A 19,937-nucleotide genomic window follows, 5' to 3' on the forward strand; every position below is an offset into this window, starting at 1 on the left:
AAAATAGGCCTAATGACGCCACTGGTTATACATAGTAATATCTGATATGAAGGAGGGTGCCCCCCTTGGATGCAGCCCCCATACCCCCTACAGGCATGAGGATTACAAGTCATCATCCTCATCACTTTTCATCATTTGTATATATTTGTTTCTATTGAGAGTAGGGACTTGGAATGTTGGAACTATGTACTACCAGCAAGGCTAGAAGTTTAGGAGCAGGGTTCAACTTGTTCTATCATGGTGTCGATGGGAAGAGAAATGGAGTAGGAGGAGTTGGTTAAGAATGTCCTGGAGGTAAAAACAGTAGGATGGGAGTTGGAGGAAAAACTGAAATTCTGGCTGGACCTTGATGAAGTGATGCAGAGCATCCCTAGAAGGGAATGTGTTGTCATTGGGGCAGACTTGAATGGATGATGGTGATGGGCAGGTTTGGTATCCAGGAGAGGAACGCAGAAGGACAGATGGTGGTTGACTTTGCCAAAAGGATGAAAATGGCTGTGATGACAGTGCTAAGATGTGCTGGAGGTGTGACGGAAGAGTTCAGGGTGGAGGTGGAAGTGCATCAGGGATCAGCTCTGAGCCCCTTCCTGTTTGCTATGGTGATGGACAGGCTGACAGATGAGCTTAGACAAGAATCTCCATGGACTATGATGTTTGCAGATGACATTGGGATTTGTAGGGAGAGTAGGGAACAGGTGGAGGAGATGCTAGAAGAGTGGAGGAATGAAGATTAGCCGCAGCGAGACGGGGTATACATATGTGTGGGAATGAGAGGGACCCAAGTGGAAGAGCGAGGTTCCATGGAGAAAAGCATTTTAGGTATTCTGGGCCAACAGTTCAGATTGTGAAAAGGAGGTGAAGGAGCGTGTGCAGGCAGGATGGAACGGGTGGAGGAAAGTGTCAGGCGTGATGTGATGTTGGTCTAGAGACAAGAAGCAGAACTGGAGGTAGCAGAGATGAGGATGCTGAGGTTCTCATTGGGAGTGACCACGATGGATAGGATTAGGAAGGAGTACATCAGAGGGACATTACATGTTATCGGCCAGACTGAGATGGTTGGGACATGTCCAGAGGGCGTGATAGTGAAAATGATTTGTTTATGGTCATTATTTTGATATATATTTAGATATATATTTATATTTTCATTCATTTTCATTATTATTCAATGTCATTTATTCCATGCATTCTTTCTTATGTTATGTCATTATTTTATTCAGAATTCCCATTATTTTATTATTCAATGTTTTTTTCATATATTTTTCCATACTTTAATCATATTTATAACTTATACATGTATCTTGACAACACATGTATCTTTCATGATTGTATTCTAATTTTTCATTCTATTTGTTTATGGTCATTTTTTTTATATATTTTTATTCATTTTCATTATTATTCAATGTCATTTATTCCATTTTTTTGTTACATTCCTCAGAGTTTTCATAATTTTATATTTGTCATTATTTTATTCAGAATTACCCATTATTTTATTATTTAATGTTATTTTTTCATATTTTTTCCATATTTTAATCATTATTTTTTTCAAAATATGTGTGTATTATTTTTATTATTTATTTGATTCTTCATTTATTTCATGCTGTTATTATTATATTCATATTTTTATTATTTATATAATCTATTATATTTAAATTTTTGGGGGTATATTATTTATTCCAGATATTTTTCTTTTTTCATGATTGTTTTTTCATGTTATGTAAATGGGTTTTGGTTTTTTTTTTGTGTGATTTTATTGAATATTTTTCCCAAATTGGTATTCTGGTAAACTTGAGTGGCCCTGCTTTGGATTCAATAATCCGATACTGAGTTGACTGTAACCGTAGCAACAGCCAACATTTTCAAACACAGTCTTCCCTGTGCAAAGTCGCCTATTTTCTGCTTCTTTCCCGTCGCCGTCCTCGTTGAAATGCTGTGGTTTTCGTATTTGCGTGACTGTTAGACACTGCGCCACCGTTCCAAAGCACAGGGCTACTCTCCCAAGAACAAACCCGCACGCCGAGCCGTGTTTTAATGCCGACCATATTGATTCTCACCAAATGAGATTAGCGGCCTTGAGGTTGCGACCCATCTTCTCGGGTTCATAAATGCTGTTTTTCAGCCTTGGCAAAGCTTTAAGTCTCATTCTGTTGGTCTGCGGAGCCGCTGAGATCACGTTCTTCCTGATTCATCGTGTGGGCTGTCTACCTTTCGGCTGCTCGGCTCCTGACTACAAACGCTTGTGTTTGGATTTTCAAGTTGGCATTAGAAGTCGGCGGCGGTCGGCACGGAGCCAACAGATGCATTTGCCTTCTTCTTGTTTAAAAGAAAAATACTAAATATTATTTCACAAGAAAGTATTTGGACATTTTTCTGGTGGCAAAGAGCAAAGTTGATAATAATAATAATACACTTTTTTACCTATGTGTATATATATATATATATATATGTAACTTCTCAGCATTTTTGGAAAATTAGGTTTTGGGAAAAGCCAAGAGAATAAAATCCAGATAAGATGGACATAAAGTCATAATTAATATTTGGATATTGTATTTTAATTCATCATTTACTCTGTTTTCACTCAACTCTATTTTTATTTCTTTTTTCTCTACTGTAAAGCGTATTTGAGTACTCTGAAAAGCACTATACAAATAAAATGTATTACTATGTATTATTATTATAATTATGACAAAATATTTACAAGAAATTCCAAAATAGTTTTTTAACATTTAATTTTAAAATACAAAATGGAAAAAGCTGATTTCTTTAATAAGAATAAAGTCAAAACATTAAACCAAAAATGTATATTTTACAAGACAAAAAGGAGGAAAAGTTTTATTTAAAATAAATGTCTTTTTAAAAACCTGAAATGAAAAAGAAAACAGCTGTAATTTCATGAGACTAAAGTCAAAATATGATATATTATTATATATTGATATATATTAATAATATATTATTATTTTAATGAGAAAAAAGGGAGAAAAGCTGTAATATTGTGGGACTAAAGTAAAAAGAAAAAATTTAAATATGATTTCAGAAGAAAATATTTGGAAATTTTTCTGGGGGGGCAAAGAGCAAAGTTGATAATAATAAAAAATCCCAAAATACATTTTTTTATTTAATTTTAAAATACAAAATGGAAAAATGCAGATTTTGTAATGAGAATAAAGTCAAAATATTAAACCAAAACGTGATATTTTACACGAAAAAAAGGAGGAAAAGTTCCAATATTATCAGTGTACAAAAAATGTGAAAATGTATTTTTAAAAAGATGACATGAGTTGGCATTAGTTGGCACGGAGCCAACAGATGCATTTGCCATTTCCCAAATAATTCTATTCATTCATCGATCCGCGTCTCTCTGCTCCCATCCTCCCCTTGCTCCTCGCGACCTTCCGCTCCCAGGAAGCTGCTGAATGTGAAGATCATCGACGATGAGGAGTACGAGAAGAACAAGACCTTCACCATTATTTTGGAGGAGCCCATCCTGCTGGAGGTGGGACAGAGACACGGTGAGTCCTTCTTCTGCGTCTTCACCTCCCGACCTTTCTCGTCACGCCAGCCGGCGGGCTGACACGTGGTCCTCTTGTGCAGGAGACACCAACGATAACAAGACGCCCGTTGGGCCCGAGGACGTGGCCAAGATGGGCTGCCCCTGTCTGGGGGAGCACACCAACCTGGAGGTGGTCATTGAGGAGTCCTATGAGTTCAAGGTAGCTCCGCTCGTCACTCGTACGCTTTTCATCACGTTATCATTTGGGTTATTATTTGACATTCATTCATATTTCATGTTTCTCATTCATATTCAATAGAATAAATAATCCAGTCATTCTTTAATACTATTGGATTAAGGAATTCATTTCATTCATTTTTATTACCAGAATAAACTTTCAGGAGCATAAAGGTTCAATATTAACGGAAAAAAACTGTTATTTTTTGAAAAGTCTAATATCAGAAACAAACAAAACAAAATAAACATATAAGGTATACATATAAATAAGGTATAAGGTATATAAAGTCAAAATATTATTGAAATAAAGTCGTGATATAAACAACATTTTACCAAGATTATTCAAGAAGTTTAAATATTTGGAATATTTTTTTTAATGCAGGGAAGAGCAAAGAGCGAATCTGATACTAATAATAGCAAAATTATTTTTATTTTTTAATATAGCTTATTAGGAGAAAAAAAATAAAGTTGTCATTTTTGGAAAATTTGGTTTTTGAAAAAGCCAAGAGAATAAAGTACAGATATTATGGACATAAAGTCATAATTATGACAAAATATTTACAAGAAATTCCAAAATACATTTTTAAATGTAATTTTAAAATCCAAAATGAAAAAAACCTGAAATTTTATGGGAATAAAGCCAAATCGTTATATTTTAGAAGAAAAAAAAGGAGGAAAAGTTCTAATATTACGAGAATAAAGTGCACAAAAAATTGAAAATAAATAATTTCTTTTTAAAAAGATGAAATGAAAAAGAAAACAGCTGTAATTTCATGAGAATAAAGTCAAAATATTAAGCCAAAATAGTCATATTTTAATGAGGAAAAAAGGGAGAAAAGCTGTAATATTGTGGGACTAAAGTAAAAAAAAAATCCTAAATATTATTTCAGAAGAAAATATTTGGAAAATTTTCTATGGGCAACTTCTTAGCATTTTTTGGAAAATTATGTTTTGGAAAAAGCCAAGAGAATAAAATCCAGATATTATGGGCACAAAGTCATAATTATGACAAAATATTTACAAAAGTTTTTTTAAATGTAATTTTAAAATACAAAATAGGAAAAAGCTGATATTTTATGAGTCAAAATATTAAACCAAAAAAGGAGGAAAGGTTCTAATATTAGCAAAGTTGATAATAATAATAATAATAATACACTTTTTCACCTATGTGCCATTTTTTTTTAAATATATATATCAAACTTCTTAGCATGTTTGGTCATCTCTGTGTGGAGTTTGCATGTTCTCCCCGTGCATGCGTGGGTTTTCTCCGGGTACTCCGGTTTCCTCCCACATTCCAAAAACATGCTAGGTTAATTGGCCACATACAGTGAAGAAAATAAGTATTTGAACACCCTGCTATTTTGCTATTTCTCCCACTTAGAAATCATGGAGGGGTCTGAAATTTTCATCGTAGGTGCATGTCCACTGTGAGAGAGATAAACTAAAAAGAAAAATCCAGAAATCACAATGCATGATTTTTTAACAATTTATTTGTGTGATACAGCTGCAAATAAGTATTTGAACACCTGTGTATCATCTAGAATTCTGACCCTGAAAGACCTGTTAGTCTGCCCATTAGAAGTCCACCTGCACTCCATGTATCATCCTGAATCAGATGCACCTGTTTGAGGTCGTTAGCTGCATAAAGACACCTGTCCACCCCATACAATCAGTAAGACTTTAACTTGTAACATGGCGAAGACCAAAGAGCTGTCCAAAGACACCAGAGACAAAATTGTACACCTCCACAAGGCTGGAAAGGGCTACGGAGCAATTACCAAGCAGCTTGGTGAAAAAAGGTCCACTGTTGGAGCTATCATTAGAAAATGGAAGAAGCTAAACATGACGGTCAATCTCAATCGGAGTGGAGCCCCATGCAAGATATCACCTCGTGGGGTCTCAATGATTCTAAGAAAGGTGAGGAATCAGCCCAGAACTACACGACAGGACTTGGTCAATGACCTGAAAAGAGCTGGGACCACCGTTTCCAAGGTTACTGTAGGTAATACACTAAGACGTCATGATGTGAAATCATGCATGGCACGAAAGGTTCCCCTGCTTAAACCAGCACATGTCAAGGCCCGTCTTAAGTTTGCATATGACCATTTGGATGATACAGAGGAGTCATGGGAGAAAGTTTTATGGTCAGATGAGACCAAAATAGAACTTTTTGGTCATAATTCCAATAAGCGTGTTTGGAGGAAGAAGAATGAAGAGTACAATCCGAAGAACACCATCCCTACTGTGAAGCATGGGGGTGGTAGCATCATGCTTTGGGGGTGTTTTTCTGCACATGGGACAGGACGAGTGCACTGCATTAAAGAGAGGATGACTGGGGCCGTGTATTGTGAGATTTTGGGGAACAACCTCCTTCCCTCTGTCAGAGCATTGAAGATGGGTCGTGGCTGGGTCTTCCAACACGACAACGACCCGAAGCACACAGCCAGGAAAACCAAGGAGTGGCTCCGTAAGAAGCATATCAAGGTTCTAGCATGGCCCAGCCAGTCTCCAGACCTGAACCCAATCGAAAATCTTTGGAGGGAGCTCAAACTCCGTGTTTCTCAGCGACAGCCCAGAAACCTGACTGATCTAGAGAAGATCTGTGTGGAGGAGTGGGCCAAGATCCCTCCTGCAGTGTGTGCAAACCTGGTGAAAAACTACAGGAAACGTTTGACCTCTGTAATAGCAAACAAAGGCTACTGTACCAAATATTAACATTCATTTTCTCAGGTGTTCAAATACTTATTAGCAGCTGTATCACACAAATAAATTGTTAAAAAATCATGCATTGTGATTTCTGGATTTTTCTTTTTAGTTTATCTCTCTCACAGTGGACATGCACCTACGATGAAAATTTCAGACCCCTCCATGATTTCTAAGTGGGAGAAATAGCAAAATAGCAGGGTGTTCAAATACTTATTTTCTTCACTGTAGGTATGAATGTGAGTGTGAATGGTTGTTTGTCTATATGTGCCCTGTGATTGGCTGGCCACCAGTCCAGGGTGTACCCCGCCTCTCGCTGGGATAGGCTCCAGCACCCCCACGAGCCTGGTGAGGATAAGCGGTATAGAAAATGGATGGATGTATTAATGAATGAACTTCTTAGCATATCTACAAAATTTCATTTTTCACGATGTGGTCCCAGCTGGCAAACGTTTGGACACCCCCGATAGGGCTGACTGATCCAGGACTTGGCCAAGGACTGGTCCACAGGACTCCAAGTGACCACAGGGTGGTGGTGCTCACTCAATAAAAATATACCAAGCGGTCCTCCCTTTTCTATGCTGCTTTTTCCCTGCGGAACCACACGGGGGGAGTGGAGCCTTCAGTGAAATGATTTCCGGGGAAGGAGGGGGGGCGGAGGGGGGGGGGGGGGGGCTTGGACACCATACAGTTAAAGGTATTGAAAAAAGGGCTTCCCATGTGGCATTTAGTGAGGGGGCAAAGTACATGTCAATACCAAGTCTAACCACCGCTTGCCTTACACAGCCTGACACGTCCTGACTCCTCACATTGATTAATCGTGATTAATCAGGTTGCCAGCTGAAAGCACCACCGCCTTCTTTTGTTGTGACCAGGCCTATGGAGTAGATGAGTGTGGAATAGACAGTACAGCTGGGTGGGGAATGAATTGGGGGGCCAATTGGCTCCGGCATCCCCCATTAAGCTGAGTGCACTCCTGGCTTTGACACAGATGATGGACATCGGATCATGGAAGTGCACAGACGGAATGGGAAACGCAGGTAGAATACACCAGATGCCCGCTTTCATCATCGGAGAATGGCCAAAATCTGCGAGGAAATTGATGTTCCCTTCTAAGATTAGATTAGAGCCTTGCACATGTGTCTTAAACGCAAAACGCTGATAATGTAAGATGATGGGTGAACAGATGGAGTCACATGACATGGAGTCACGGTTAGTCTTTTGTTCAAATTTGTAGCAGAATGTTGCCTTGGTTTGCATGCTTTGTCTGGTTAGTGTAAGTCCAACTGGGTTCTTAAAGGGACCTGTTATGCTTTTTCCATTTTTCGGATCTATAAGCGGAGTGGGCAAGAGGCGTGGGTGGGATAAATTCAATCTAAGGAAATCCAGCTTGGACAGATGTAGATTCTGGAAGATCTAGAAAGCTTTCTGTGTGGGTTATTGTGTGTAGCTGCTCTATAGGAGTCCACAACTCGATGCAAAGGGCCCAAAATGAGTATATTGGGTTATAGCATTCCTTGTTAGCAGCCTTTTAGCTTGCTAATACACGGAAACAGGCACCGGGGGTTAGCTCTGTCGCTAGTCTATTAAGTTCTTTGCTAACTTTTTCTGTTTCACTTTGTTTTACTTTGTTCTGTTTATTTTTAATATCAGACTTTTTTTAATAACACATTTTTACTATTAGATTTCAACTTGATGCTATTGGTATTATTTTTCCTCATCATATTTAGTTCGATTCCACCCTCGGCCATCTCTGTGTGGAGTTTGCATGTTCTCCCCGTGCATGCGTGGGTTTTCTCCGGGTACTCCGGTTTCCTCCCACATTCCAAAAACATGCTAGGTTAATTGGCCACTCCAAATTGTCCATAGGTATGAATGTGAGTGTGAATGGTTGTTTGTCTATATGTGCCCTGTGATTGGGTGGCCACCAGTCCAGGGTGTACCCCGCCTCCCGCCCGAAGACAGTTGGGATAAGCTCCAGCACCCCCGCGACCCTCGTGAGGATAAGCGGTAGAAAATGAATGAATGAGTATTTATTCTCTTAAAATTGCAAATTTTTTCTCATTAGAACATTACTTTTTCCTCTTAAAAATGTGACTTTTTTCTCATAGAATGAGCTGGGTTTTTTTTATTTCTGCATTTTTTTTTGGGGGGGGGGGTTATTTTCCAATTTTTTGTGTAAATTTTCTTCTTATGATTTTATTCCCATAATATTTTGACTTTACTTTCTTAAGAACAAGCTAATTTTATTTTATTTGTAGTTTTGTTTGTTTCTCATAATATTACAATTTTAAACTATTTTAATGTCCTTTTTTAATCTCATACTATTACATCTTTATTCTCATAAAGTTTTTCTCATTTGATTACAACTTTTATCTTTCGTAAGTTTTCTTGTTTAATCCTATTTTTAGTACCACGGGCCAGTCAAAAAACAGCCGTGTCCATTTGGGGCCCCCGGGACGCACTTTGGACACCCCCGGTGTTATGAATTAGAAAGACATTTCATAGCAAAACAAGAAGAAGGCAAAGTGAGTTCCCACAGGGATCGGCAGTAACACTGTAGCAACACCGTGAGCATTCATTCCAGTGGACAACAAACATTAAAAGCCCAGCAACAATGTGGCAACAGCCAGTATTTTGTCAGAGTTTTGTTAGTGGGCGTGCTTGCAGCTAAGGACGTTTGTTCTCCGGCTGTTTGCCAGAGTTGCCGGCAGCGATGAAGCAAAGCGAGTCCACAGCACTATTTCTACGGCAAGGCAGTGAAATGTTATTATAACGTTATTACGTAAACGTTATTATTATACCGTGTCTTTAAGCCCCTGCTTGTGTTCCTTCTTTTAGTGCTGCATCATCTCCAGACTCAATCAGCCCAAATTCCTCCTTCATTTGCTCTCGTTTCCCATCCACAGAAGCCATTTTCTCCTCTTTCAGTGTGTCATGTTGGACCACTGTAACGCTTCACGCGCAAATACTTACTGCTCTATTTTGGTGGAAAGACGACATAATGCCGACAAAGAGGCTTTTCCCTCGAGGGACGCTTGGTTCTGGGCTCCCTTGGATGGGTCTTGGTGACTCACTGTGCTCCAAACTGTGATAGAAGGTTTTTAATGTTGCTGCTTTTGTGTTGCTCCGCAGAGCACGGTTGACAAGCTGATTAAAAAGACCAACCTGGCTCTGGTGGTGGGGAGCAGCAGCTGGAGGGAACAGTTTGTTAGCGCTGTCACTGTCAGTGCAGGTGAGTTCGCTCCGCTATGACCTCTGCAAGGTCACGCCCGACGGCTTGGTCTGGCGGCCAGCTGATATGCACGCACCGGTCCCACCCGTCTCTCATTAATATTATTAATAATCATTATTACATTATTATTACCAAAAAATAGTAACCTACTGTATAAATATTACTAACAAATATCATTGCATATTATTAATGATAGGAAATAATAGTAAAAATCACATTTCACATTGATTCCATTATTAGTATTAATAGCATTTGGTATTAAATAATATTAATTATTATAACAATTATTAATTATTAATGTTGTCATATTTTATTAATATCATATAGAATATATTGTATTATTTAATTAATTTATTTGTATTATTATTATTATTATTGTATTATTATTATATTGTATTATTATTTGTATTGTTTTGAATTATTTATCTAATTCTAAATAACACATCAATTAATTTGTATTGTATTACTACTATAATAAAATGAATAAATGAATAAATATGAAGTATAATTCATATTTAATCCTAAATTTAAATACATATTAAATCATATTAAATATGATAAAAACTATAAAAACATGAAATAGGCGGCTAACTAATGTATAGACTGATGAATGATCATGAATGATAAATTTTTACGGACTCTGTGGGAGAAAAATATGGGGGGGGCTTTCATAGTGAGTTTTGGAAAGGTAGGTGTCTTTATAAATTGAATATTGTCCTAGTTAGCATAGAAAACCTGTTTACATTTAAACACGGTTTTTAATATCATTAGAGCCCTCTGAAATAACATGAAATAACACCCCTATAGTCATCTTTACACTCTTACTACCCAAAAAAAGAGAAAATGAAACATTAATAGGACACATATTAAAGACTCACACGTCCATGATCCTTCCTGCAGTGGTTATTGTCCTAGTGATCAGTGTCAAACACTGCATATCACCTCATATCACAACATCTTTAATGCGTCTTCTGAATGCCTTAATGTGTATTGTCCGTCATTTAGACATTTTTATGCTTGTAAATGTTTCATTGAGGCAAAAAAAAGTACAATTTGGCCATATTCAACCACAAAACAGTATGATATTGGTAAATATCACAAAGTTGGCAACATTGATCCCTCCTGCTGCATCTTCTTATTCTACGTGTGAGGTGTGTCAAGAAGAGTTACGATGCCATCTACTGCACAGACTTCTTGGAAGGACAAGCACCATTCACAGACAGTGCCATGATCATGTGCCAATGAGCAAGGGCAAGCAGGCAGCGCCAAATGCATTTGTGGCGGTCCAAAGGAATATATGGGAAATGCTGTACATTCATTGCAGCTGATGCAGCATTGTTGTTTAGGGAGAAACTGTCACCTGAAACACAAATATATTTCTACACCCCCCCACCCCCCAACCATGCCAGACAGTTCATAAAAAATGCATGTGCCCCATCATTAAAAAGTGAACCGGACCAGACTTTCCCCGCCTGCACAATTAATGGCTATCAAGTATTTATGGCCATGTTTGCGCTTTTTACACTTTTTTAATGCCGTTCATTTGGCTTTTGAACCTTTTAGACGTACGTAACATCAGGGCTAAAAGATGACGCACACATTGAATGTATCATCTTGACATAAGCTTGAGTATAAATAGAAAGCACACTTGTGGCCATGATATAGCCCCCCCCCCAATGAATCATACGCTATTCTAATGAGACGCCATAGAAAAAAAGAGGCATTCATGATGCAGTTCTAAACACCATTCACGGTTGCATGATATCCAATGTGTCTTTCCAGGCGACGACGACGAGGAAGAGAGCGGCGAGGAGCGTTTGCCCTCCTGCTTTGACTACATCATGCACTTCCTGACCGTTTTCTGGAAAGTGCTGTTTGCTTTCGTCCCGCCCACTGAGTACTGGAACGGCTGGGCCTGCTTCTTCGTCTCCATCTCCTTAATTGGCATCCTGACGGCTGTGACCGGCGACCTGGCCTCTCATTTCGGGTGCACCGTCGGGCTGAAGGACTCGGTCACCGCTGTGGTGTTCGTGGCCCTGGGCACGTCCGTCCCAGGTGGGTGTCTGCTGCTGTTAAGGGTGATGTTTGTCGGCACCGCAGGAGCAGCTGCTCCTGAAGAACCGTGTGACCTTTGCCTCGCTGTCTTTCTTAACAAGTCGTGGAGCTGACAGTGCTGGCTCAGCTATGGGAGGCCGTTTAGGGCAAAACACAAAAAAATCTGTCCACACACACACTGATAATGGGTACACACACCAACAACAGGCGCATACACACAAATAAACACTCACCTTGTTTAAACTTAGGTTATTCAGCGTGCAAGTGTGTGTGAGGAAAAATAACCCAGTTCAGTGTAACTGGAACCTGAACCTGAGTTGTGAGTTTCAGAATAAAATATACTCATGCTAAACATGCTAAAACTCAAAATTAGCAAGCAAGCGAGGTGGTTTGTTTTTATGGATTATAAATGTATGCAAAATAGTTGTCTCTCAAGTATGAAGTTTTTATAGCAAAGCCTATAAAAATGTAAAAAAAAATGTAATTTGGTAATGTAATTGGTTTAATGGTTTAATGTAAATAGTTTAATTTCATTTGAACATGCATCAGATTACAATTGAGTGCATCCCATAATCAGTTCACAGTTCCACATGTCCAAAAGGAGTAGGAAGAAGCAAAGCTTATTAAATCCTACCCCTCCATCTGGTACTTTTACAATCAGTAACTGTTACATGTGTTCACTTCCTGCTTTCCATAATACAGTTTGGTTGTTTTTCTTTTCTTTTTTTCTTTTTAAATTTTGTTTATTTTTGTCACGTACCGAAGTACTCGGTGATATGAGCATCCAATGCCATAATGGGTACCATAGTAAGTGTCAATATAGTGATATATATAGCACATCATGACTGGTTCAAGACTCTTCATCCTTGTATTTAGCAAACATCAACTGCTTGTATTGTTTCTTGAATTGGCTCATCGTTGTGCATTGTTTGATTTCCTTACTCAATCCATAGTTTGATTCCACATACTGAAATGCTATGGCTAGCATAACGTAGTCCTAGCATAGAAGTGTTTGAAATGTACTTCTTCCCTGAGATCATATTTCTCCTCTCTTGTAGAGAAGTATTGGATGACATTTTTAGCTAATTGCTTATTTTTAGCCTTATGCATTATTTTAGCTGTTTGTAGATGAACTATATCAGCAAGTTGAAGTATTTGTGATTTTAGAAATAAGGACTTAGTATGTTCTCTGTAGGCGGCATTATGAATTATCCTTACTGACCTTTTTTGCAGTACATTTAGCGAGTGAAGATTGCTTTTAAAGTTATTACAGTTATTCTAGTTATTATAATAACTGTTATAGTTATTACAGTTATTATAGTTATTATAATAACTGTTATAGCTATTATAATAACTGTAATAACTATAAAAGCAATCTTCACTCGCTAAATGCACAGCAAAATAGGTCAGTAAGGATAATTCATAATTCATAATAATTTAATATATATTTTATTACAAACTTAAATTGTACAAAACAGTATAAGCAGAATTACAGGAACATAAAGGTGCAATTCTACAGAACAATATCAACATAAATAAGAAAAAGTAATTAACAAGGAAAGGGATGTGCGAGGGATATTGCTTGAAAATAAGAACAACAAAAACAATAGACAACATGTCACTTAAGCTTGTTCTTCATATGAATTGTTTTTAGAACGTTCTATATTTATTTTTATATTTGGCATACATAACATCACTCTGGATTTGTGAAAATCAAATTTTCCTAATAAAGAAAGTAAAAAACAAAATGTTTACAGGAAGACACCACTACAGCTACTTCCGATTTTGTCGCTTCAAAATAATGTTTTCAATTTTATAAATTTTTATAGGCTTTGCTATAAAACACATTTTTAAAAACTTGTTAATTTTGAGTTTTAGCATGTTTAGCGTCAGTGTGTTTTATTCTGATGCTCACAATTCAGTTTCAGGTGTTTTCCGGTGACACTGAACTGAGCTTCCGGGCGCAGCGAGTTTATTTTTTCACATATACACACGCGCATGCGCATGCTGAATAAGTTTAAACAGACAAGAAAACTACTACTCCTGTGTGAATGTTGTCCGTGTGAACCCATTATCAGTGTGTGTGTCTGTGTGTGAATTGTGTTTGTGTGTACAGATTTTGATGTATTTTGCCCCTTTTTGGGTGGTATATGTGCCAAAAATCAGTGTGTGTGTGTGCAGATGTTTGATATGTTTGGTTCTAAACGGCCTCCCATATTCATCTGCAGTGTCTTCAACATGATGGAAATCTTCTATCTTAGCTATGATTTGGGTGAGGTATTTTATTTTTCGTCATGGGTAGAGTTGTTTATTCATATATGCCACCTGAGCGGCCGCTTGCCACTAGAGGGCGCCATAGACCCTGATATGATCAGCCATTAACGATTCATGACTGGAAAAAACTCACATATTTTACATTTAGAGGTGAAAACAACATGCAAACCAGAGAGCTGTCTGTGGGCGACAAAGAACCACTTAATGCACCACCATAATGCACTTATACATTGTGTCTTCAGCATAGGCGGTCATCCAACACAACAACATACTTGCTCACGGTGCAACAAAATGAAAACACAACACATCCACAGCAAGTTCAAGTTCAGTTCCTACTTTCCATCACATAGATCAACTGTTACTACTACCACTATGCGGGTAATAAACAACTAAGCACTAAACTGTTATTTCCAAATATCCGCCAGGTATGCTGGGTAGTCCAGCTGCAACAACAATATGAACTATCAACAATAAAACATTGGGCTGTCAAGACTTAAACCTCCTCAACATGTTTTGCAATCGAGGAAAAATGCGACAAACACAGCAAAATGTTGGGAGAAAGAGTACCACAAGCTACCCAGCATGCCTTGTGGCAGGGATATCTGGGTGTTTTGGGGTTTTTTTGCCATGGATATTGTGCGTAGATATTTATTTGTATGCCCACATGGTACAGTAGGTGTGTTATTTTGTGTCTTGGGTTTGTCGACATGTCGTGTTGTTTGGATGGCTTTTTTGTACAAGCTACAGCTACAGATTGCATCTGACTTTGTGAATTTGAGAATGATAAACCAATGGTTAGCCATTACTGCATTGGTCGCATTCTCCGGGATCAATAACAATCAGCCGTAATTTTTAGATGAATCACAAGGTCTCGCAAGGCTAGCAACTGTTTGACAGCCCATCTCACAAACAATGCAAGAGCAAAAAAAATTGTTGCACATTAGCAACCATGCTAGCTAGACCCCAGTACAGATTTTCAACACATCAGCAAAATATACGTACATTATAACCACGTCATTTCAATCAGAAATCACTCCACACTCTTTATTGCTATCTGGTTCTACCATATCTTACTTATTGTGTGGAAATATAACTAATAACTATAAAAGCAATCTTCACTCGCTAAATGTACTGCAAAAAAGGACAGTAAGGATAATTCATAATGCCACCTACAGAGAACAAAAAATCACAAATACTTCAACTTGCTGATATAGTTCATCTAATGCATCAGGCTTAAAATAACCAATTAGCTAAAAATGTCATCTAATACTTCTCTACAAGAGAGGAGAAATATGATTTGAGGGAAGAAGTACATTTGAAACACTTCTATGCTAGGACTACGTTATGCTAGCCATAGCATTTCAGTATGTGGAATCAAACTATGGAATGGATTGAGTAAGGAAATCAAACAATGCACAACGATGAGCCAATTCAAGAAACAATACAAGCAGTTGATGTTTGCTAAATACAAGGATGAAGAGTCTTGAACCAGTCATGATGTGCTATATATATCACTATATTGACACTTACTATGGTACCCATTATGGCATTGGATGCTCATATCACCGAGTACTTTGGTACAAGGTGCATTATTAAAAAAACAACAACAACCTTAAACTGTATTGTGGAAAGCAGGAAGTGAACAAATGTAGCAGTTAGTGATTGTAAAAGTACCAGATGGAGGGGTAGGATTTAATAAGCTTTGCTTCTTCCTACTCCTTTTGGACATGTGGAACTGTGAACTGATTATGGGATGCACTCCATTGTAATCTGATGCATGTTCAAATGAAATTAAACCATTACCATTACCGTTTATTAAATATTGTGTAAAACTAAATGAATACAGACCCACCATCCACCAGTATAAGCCTGGACTTTATAAATATGAATATGCACGTTAGCGCTCAATAAGGCCATGGAATGTTACCTTCATATTATACATTCCCACATACAGTAGTATCAGCATTTGGGACCAAACGAGGTGAAAGAAAAAAGGGACAACCACAGTATATGTACAGCGTGGAACAAGTTAGATGGTGCGTTCAAGGAAGTTGGATAAGTCGCCACTCGCAACAAACAACATAAACATGCAAAACTTGTGGGCTTTCTAGCTGGATATGTTTTTATACAAAAATTCTACATCAAAACTTGGATTTTCAGATTGAAATATGTTTTCAAATCTAGCTAATATAGCTCCATCATGGAACGTATGAATTGGCGTTATTTTCTATGTTAGAAATTGCTGTGGTTGATTGCCTTCGCTTGGAAGATGGTAAGTGGACATATGCTCATTCCTCCCTGTCCTCCTTCTTGTGCTTCAGACACGTTTGCAAGTAAAGTGGCCGCCATCCAGGACCAATACGCCGATGCATCAATCGGCAACGTGACGGGCAGCAACGCCGTCAACGTCTTCCTGGGCATCGGGGTGGCGTGGACCATCGCCGCCGTATACTGGAAAACCAAAGGCAAGATGTTCAAGGTCAACCCCGGCTCTCTGGCCTTCTCCGTCACCCTCTTCACCATCATGGCGCTGGTGTGCGTGCTGGTGCTGCTCTACCGCCGCCGGCCCAGCATTTCGGGCGGAGAGCTCGGGGGCCCACGGACAGCCAAGCTCCTCACCTTCTTCCTCTTCCTGTCCCTGTGGTTCATTTACATCCTGCTGGCCTCCTTGGAGGCCTACTGCCACGTGCCTGGCTTCTGAAGGCCCACACGCAGCCCCTTCGCTTTGTTTTTACGCTTTGATGAATGCTTTCTTTGGTTTTTTTCTGTCCACTTTCACAAATGTTTACAACCATTTGTACCATCAGACATTGGCTGCCAACAATGATGCAAACTTACACTTCCTGTCTGGTTTGCCCAATTTACAGAAATTACGATTCGCGTATTACAAAAATTTCAAGAATAAAGTAGTAAACGTATGACTTTATTCTCGTAAATTTACAAGAACAAATGTCACATTTATGATCATTTTTTTATATTATGAGAAAAAAGTCATACTGTTACTTGTAAAGTTACAAGAATAAAAGCCTACATTTATGAGAAAAAATTTTGTAATATTATGAGGAAAAAAAAGTTGTACTGTTAGATTTGCCCAAGACGGAGTATTAAAATAAACAGAGATCATTCAACAATAAAGCCGTAAATTTACAATTTAAAAAGTCAGAAATTAACAAAAGTAAAGTCGTAAATTTACAAGAATAAAGGCCTAAATTTCTGAGAAAAAAAGTCTTAAATTTGCGTGAAATAAATGTTGTAATATTAACTTTGCCCAAGGCCAACGGTCACAAAAGTCCCCCCTTTTCATAGCTGTCTCAGATTATAATCTGAGATTTTGAGAATAAAGTCGTAAATATATGACTTTACAAGAAAAAAGTTGGACATTTATGAGAAAAAAAAGTAATATTATGAGAAAAAAAGTCGTGCTGTTACATTTGCCCAAGACGGAGTATTAAAATAATCAGAGATCATTCAACAATAAAGCTGTAAATTTACAATTTAAAAAGTCGGGATTTAATAAAAATAAAGCCGTAAAATTACAAGAATAAAGGAGTAAATTTTGGAGAAAAAAAAACCTAAATTTGCGCAAAAAATGTTGTAATATTAACTTTGCCCAAGGCCAAAGGTCACATAAAATCCCCCTTTTCATAGCTGTCTCAGGCAGGGCCTGTTACTCTGTCGTAACAGGCATTTACGAAATCACATATTTATGAGAAAAAACTTGAGAAATACATCTACAAGAAAAAAGTTGGATATTTATGAGAAAAAACATGTAATATTACGAGAATAAAGTCATAAATTAATGAGAATGTTATTTCAGAGAAAAAAATGTAATATTAGGAGAATAATGTCATAAATCTACAAGAATAAAGTCATAAATTCCAGAGAAGAAAATGTAATATTAGGAGAATAACATCATAAATCTACGAGAATAAAGTCATAAATTTCAGAGAAAATAACCCCCAAAACTTTATGTTACAGGCCTTGCCTGAGACAGCTATGAAAAGGAGGTACTTATGTGACTGCTGGCGTTGGGCATGAGGAGGGGGCGGGGTCGGGAAGGCGGAAGTGAGGAGGGCTAGCTACACATGCTAACCAGTTTATGCACAAGTGCTTTGTTTTGCTGCCACGTCATAAATAAAAGCTTGTTTGAAGGAACAGGAAAGTTTCCTTCCTTCCTATTCTCTATTTAATATTTTCTACTTATTATTTATATTATTATTTTCTATTTACAACACTAAGACCTTATTCTTGTAATATTATAACTTTTTTCTTGTACATTTATGATTTTTCTCATAAATTTTGTTTTTCTTTGTATGTAAGACTTTTACTCGTAAATATAAGACTTCTTTGTCATAAATGTCAAACTTTTTATCTGGTAAATGCACGACTTCATTGTCATAAATGTACAACTTTATTCTCACAATCTGAGATTATGATTATGTTTTCAAAGTGACCCCAACACTCCGTTGTGGAATATGGCTCCCCTCTGTGTATAGACAGTTATTTAAGTTTGTACATTTTTATGATATGACTTTATATAAAATGTAAAATTAAAAGCAGTGCAATGAAAGGAAAGATATGGTGGGGTGGGGGGGGCTAACATACATGCATTGATATTTATTACTCCAGCTTTACATGAAATATTCATAGTATATCATGTGACAGATGAACATTGTGTGTGCGGGTTTTGTGAAAGAGTTGGTGTGTTTGTTTTTGTTTTCTTTTGCACGCAGATAGAAGAGTTTATTGGAAATCTATTTTAAAGTACAGTATGTAAAATTTGGACAATGATGTGTTGATGTGCTCGTGTAATGTGAATGTCAGCAGTAATCTCGCAACGTTTGATATAGCCATAGTTCACCTGCATTTTCTAACAAAGACAAAACACAAACAAAGGTCCCTGAGGGCAGAGTGCCTGCTTTAAATTGTTTACAATTTAAGGGTGTTTACATTTGTGTGACTTCTCCGACTTTCCATGGCTGTTCCAGACATTCAGTGACACGCTCTCTTTCCTACCTTTCACCCGGACACTGTGAACATTCGCAAGCGTCAGAGAAAAAAAGCACAGTCGAAAGCAAAGGCCCACTTTTGCAACGAGTATAAGCACAACAAGTGAAGTGGTTGTCTGAGACAAGTGAGACGTGTCCAAACAGAATAGTCAAAACAAAAAACTGTACCTACCTGAGTGTTATGTCAAAGATTTCTTTCTTTAATTTGTAAAGCCATATTTACAAGAATACGACGATAGAAGTGTTCTATTTCAACATATTGATATGCATGTTTAATGTGTAAAAAAAGGAAATAAATGTGGGTGATTTATGAAAATGTAAGACGCCCCATTGTCTTCATTCATTCATTCATTTTTTTACCGCTTTTCCTCACGTGGGTCGCAGGGGTGCTGGAGCCTATCCTAGCTGTCTTCGGGCGAGAGGCGGGGTACACCCTGGACTGGTGGCCAGCCAATCACAGGGCACATATAAAGAAACAACCATTCACACTCACATTCATACCTATGGACAATTTGGAGTGGCCAATTAACCTAGCATGTTTTTGGAATGTGGGAGGAAACCGGAGTACCCGGAGAAAACACACGCATGCACGGGGAGAACATGCAAACTCCACACAGGGATAGCCGAGGGTGGAATTGAACCCTGGTCACCTAGCTGTGAGGTCTGCGTGCTAACCACTCGACCTGAATGTGAATACAGTAACACTGAGAGCAAAAAATAGAAACATATATCTTTCCAAGGGACCACGACTTTGTCCCGTATTGCCACGAGAATCAACGCTACTCTGTAAAACCTCAATGGCTTCAGTTTGACATCTTGTCACAGGCTATGCCAATCGATGCCAGAGTGTTTGATCGCCCCTAATCAAACCTATTGCCTTTACACTTTTTTTGCATCTTTAATTGCATGCTGTGCGGTTAGTTTGGAGCTGGTTTTT

General features: G+C 37.9%; 1 protein-coding gene across 1 annotated transcript in view; it reads left to right on the forward strand.

The window, feature by feature from the left end:
- slc8a4a (solute carrier family 8 member 4a) overlaps positions 1-17,796 on the forward strand; it is a 42,439-nt gene extending 24,643 nt beyond the window's left edge. The window contains exons 5-9 of the mRNA XM_058077810.2: positions 3,400-3,506; positions 3,589-3,707; positions 9,563-9,662; positions 11,445-11,717; positions 16,313-17,796. Of these exons, the coding sequence (XP_057933793.2) occupies positions 3,400-3,506; positions 3,589-3,707; positions 9,563-9,662; positions 11,445-11,717; positions 16,313-16,692 (979 nt within the window). The 3' untranslated portion in view covers positions 16,693-17,796. The remainder of the gene's footprint in view (positions 1-3,399; positions 3,507-3,588; positions 3,708-9,562; positions 9,663-11,444; positions 11,718-16,312) is intronic.
- Positions 17,797-19,937: the final 2,141 nt, after the last annotated feature.

Source organism: Doryrhamphus excisus, linkage group LG1 (assembly GCF_037039965.1).
Source record: "Doryrhamphus excisus strain RoL-2023G ecotype Guam linkage group LG1, RoL_Dexc_Guam_v1.1, whole genome shotgun sequence".
Classification (NCBI taxonomy): domain Eukaryota; kingdom Metazoa; phylum Chordata; class Actinopteri; order Syngnathiformes; family Syngnathidae; genus Doryrhamphus; species Doryrhamphus excisus.